We start from the raw sequence: 3,986 nt of genomic DNA on the forward strand, positions 1-3,986 counted from the left end.
CAGTAGTTCTCAATATTTTCAGCACATCACTTGACAACATTTAAATGTCTCTCAATGGGAATCCAATTCCTCCAAATTCCTACTGAACCCACATATTTTTTATTTTTTTATCTTTTACTTAATCTCTCACTCTCACACGACAAATGTGCTGTATTCGTTAAAGTGTGTGAATTCATAAATCAGAGTTAATACATATGTTACTACTGAAACACATGAATCATCAATTTAGCTTGTGAACAAGACTTTTATTTTGGTGTGATTGTGTGACGTCATAAGGCCGCGCCGCGCTCCTGCAGCTGTTGTGAGTCGGCTGAAAGGTTTGTTTTTAAGCATTTAAAGTGTTTAAATCAAAGCAACCCGTATGAGCTATTTTTTTTTTTACAAGCGATGTACAAAGACTCTATGATTACTATTGCGTGCAACATGCTTTATGTAACGCTAATGAACTTTATTTGTTTCTGAGTAAAGCGCATCAGCACACGAGTAACAGAAATGGCGCGCATCATTTCGCTCCCTATATTGTGATTAACTTTTATATGTTCTTGTCTGTATCACATATTTGGTCACTGGTAAGTAGTGATGTGAGAAACGGAGCTTTTTTTAAACGAGTCAATTGAGTCGATTCACTTATTTGAGTCGGTTGCTTCGCAAAATGATTCACTGAATTGAAGCGCCAAAATCAGCGACATCTGCTCAAAACAGTGTAAATGCGACGAGAACAACACAAACGTGCGACAGACCAACTGCAGATGATAGTCTACAAATGATTACAAATCAAATATAAACCCAAAATACCTCAGTATTAACTTTATGAATAATATGTCATCTTTAATTATTTTTCTTCTTAATCATCATCCTCCTTCACCAGTGCACTTACTACTGAACTATAGGGTGCTGTCAGAGACTCGCCTAGAGATTTAGTTTGGATTTATTTTTCTTTCTGTTAATTATTCTCATCTTAAACAGGACAGAGTGTCCGAACACCAAGAAAAACTCCTGAGATCCACGTGACGCACTATTATAAAGATGGCGTTTATTAAAGAGGAGAGTGAAGACTTGAGGATTGAAGAAGTATTCAGTCTGAAACAAGAAGATACCGAGGAACAAACAGGTTGGTTTTCATTCTCAAAGCTGAACTCGGTTTACATATGTTAAAAAGCTTTAACTTGTAAAATTACAGATTGTTTTTTTTTTACAGATAAATTGCTTTAGTAGTTACAAGAAGATACCAAACAGGTTGGTTTTCATTCTCAAAGCTGAACTCGGTTTACATATGTTAAAAAGCTTTAACTTGTAAAATTACAGATTGTTTTTTTTTTACAGATAAATTGCTTTAGTAGTTAAAGACCTAGCCTCTACCAGTAATTTTACCGATATAGGCTAGGTCTGTAACTACTACAGCAGGGGCGTAGAATTGGGGAGGGGGGGGGTATGAGTCTTTCTTTCTTGACTGTCCGTATCTTTTTTCCATGTTGTTGATTGTAGACACTGTTAGATATAATAGTACTGTGGTGGTACAATGGCACATTAGGCACGTTTCCATTACAGATTTGCGCAAAACTTTGGCGATATTTTATAAATGTTGATAAAAAAGTATTGCGAAATGATGTTCCATTAGGCGTATTTTCAATTCGCAATTTCAATTTGCGCAATTTGAAGGGTAATGGAAACGCGCGCCTACTGTTTGGACTTTGTTTTCAGTTTGCACCATTTCCCTTAGTTGAGTTAGTTGTCATGGTTATTGATTGATTTGTCATTCTGTTCAGGTGTGTGCAATCATTATCATTAGTATTTAAGTTCATGTGTTTGTGATTTCAGTTTGTCCATGTCTATGTGTTGGTTGTCTTTCTTTATCGCTCTGTTTGTATTGACTTGGATTTATTAAAGACCGTTTTGTATCAACTTCATCTTCTTTTTTCTGTTGATTTGATCAAATGTTATGTGAATCCTAATTTTAAGTTTAAATATAGAAATGTAATTTTTGGCTTTCGTGAATGTGAAAGAAAAGGTGATATTTATTTTCCTGTTAGCTAAATGTCATATTCATAAATGTCAATTTTCTTTTTTTTAAGGTTCAAACTTGGAATGAAATTGTATTTTAAATCTATTGAGTTCTCTATGAACTTGAACGCAATAAGAACAATGGCTTTACTGAAGGACTTGGCTCTTCCTCTAGACAGAATGACCCTGGACTCTTGATGTATTGTTATGATTTGACAATGATGACAGTTGTTATTGATTTTTCAAGCATTTAATAAAAAAAAAAAAAATCGGCCTTTAGGCAATTCAGTAAAACAGGCCCAGGCACACATAGATGGTAAACATGCAGTTCTCATATGCTCTTCTTTTTGCCTTTTAGACAAAATCTTATACTTTTTCTTCAGTAGTTCTCAATATTTTCAGCACATCACTTGACAACATTTAAATGTCTCTCAATGGGAATCCAATTCCTCCAAATTCCTACTGAACCCACATATTTTTTATTTTTTTATCTTTTACTTAATCTCTCACTCTCACACGACAAATGTGCTGTATTCGTTAAAGTGTGTGAATTCATAAATCAGAGTTAATACATATGTTACTACTGAAACACATGAATCATCAATTTAGCTTGTGAACAAGACTTTTATTTTGGTGTGATTGTGTGACGTCATAAGGCCGCGCCGCGCTCCTGCAGCTGTTGTGAGTCGGCTGAAAGGTTTGTTTTTAAGCATTTAAAGTGTTTAAATCAAAGCAACCCGTATGAGCTATTTTTTTTTTTACAAGCGATGTACAAAGACTCTATGATTACTATTGCGTGCAACATGCTTTATGTAACGCTAATGAACTTTATTTGTTTCTGAGTAAAGCGCATCAGCACACGAGTAACAGAAATGGCGCGCATCATTTCGCTCCCTATATTGTGATTAACTTTTATATGTTCTTGTCTGTATCACATATTTGGTCACTGGTAAGTAGTGATGTGAGAAACGGAGCTTTTTTTAAACGAGTCAATTGAGTCGATTCACTTATTTGAGTCGGTTGCTTCGCAAAATGATTCACTGAATTGAAGCGCCAAAATCAGCGACATCTGCTCAAAACAGTGTAAATGCGACGAGAACAACACAAACGTGCGACAGACCAACTGCAGATGATAGTCTACAAATGATTACAAATCAAATATAAACCCAAAATACATCAACTTGTGGAAAATGGGCATCCGATGACCCCTTTAAAGTATCATCCTGGGTCCAATTCGATGAATAAAATAAAGTAATGCGTGATTAAGACACCCAGCGCTCTGATGCTGCTGTAATGTTGTTGGTTCACAAAATCAAAATTGTGTAATTATTGTCTGTTAAACATACTAACAAAAAAAAAAAGTTTATGAATTATGAATATGTTGACTACCATAAGCTATAAATATGGCTTTAGGTGACATGAAACTGGTCTTTTGATTCTCTTCTTTGAGGTTAACGCATTTAAAAAAAAATCTTTATGAGTAAGGGGTGTATCAAGGGATTTTGCTTCCTCCTTTTCATGTAATGCAGATTATGTTTTGAAAGAAAAGATAAGGTTTGAGCAAAACCAGATCAGGTACATATTCAGCTTTATAGAGATCAGAATAGAAAGATCTGAAAGTATCATGTCATCTGCATCACAAGTAACGGATCCTGATGGAGATTGTATTAGATGATGGAAAATTAAATGGGAAAAATGACGTACAGATGCAAACAGTGATCAGTTCTGTTGTAAAGCAGCTCTAAAAAATATTGTCATTGTTCAGCTAAGGTTCGTGCAGTTTAAAGACTGTGTAAAGATCAACAGTTGTGAAATGAGTCAATAATATAGACTCCTTTTCAGTTAGTGACATTTTTTGTGAACCAAGCTTGGGTGGAGGCTAGGGATGGGCGATATCTTATTGTTTGTGATATACCGGTAAAAATTCTCCACACGATAAGAATTCGTCTTCCCGCGATAATAACGATAAAGTCTAGTTGTTGACA

The 3,986-nt window shown here is 35.0% G+C and overlaps 1 protein-coding gene across 2 annotated transcripts in view; it reads left to right on the forward strand.

The window, feature by feature from the left end:
• Positions 1-262: 262 nt before the first annotated feature.
• Positions 263-3,986, forward strand: part of LOC107668045 (gastrula zinc finger protein XlCGF8.2DB-like) — a 13,133-nt gene continuing 9,409 nt past the window's right edge. For both annotated transcript variants that reach the window (XM_016459803.1, XM_016459795.1), the window contains exons 1-2: positions 263-317; positions 967-1,111. In XM_016459803.1, coding sequence (XP_016315289.1) covers positions 1,027-1,111 — 85 coding nt within the window. In that variant the 5' untranslated portion in view covers positions 263-317; positions 967-1,026. The remainder of the gene's footprint in view (positions 318-966; positions 1,112-3,986) is intronic.

This window comes from Sinocyclocheilus anshuiensis, unplaced genomic scaffold (genome assembly GCF_001515605.1).
Source record: "Sinocyclocheilus anshuiensis isolate Anshui unplaced genomic scaffold, SAMN03320099.WGS_v1.1 scaffold1030, whole genome shotgun sequence".
In the NCBI taxonomy this organism is placed as follows: domain Eukaryota; kingdom Metazoa; phylum Chordata; class Actinopteri; order Cypriniformes; family Cyprinidae; genus Sinocyclocheilus; species Sinocyclocheilus anshuiensis.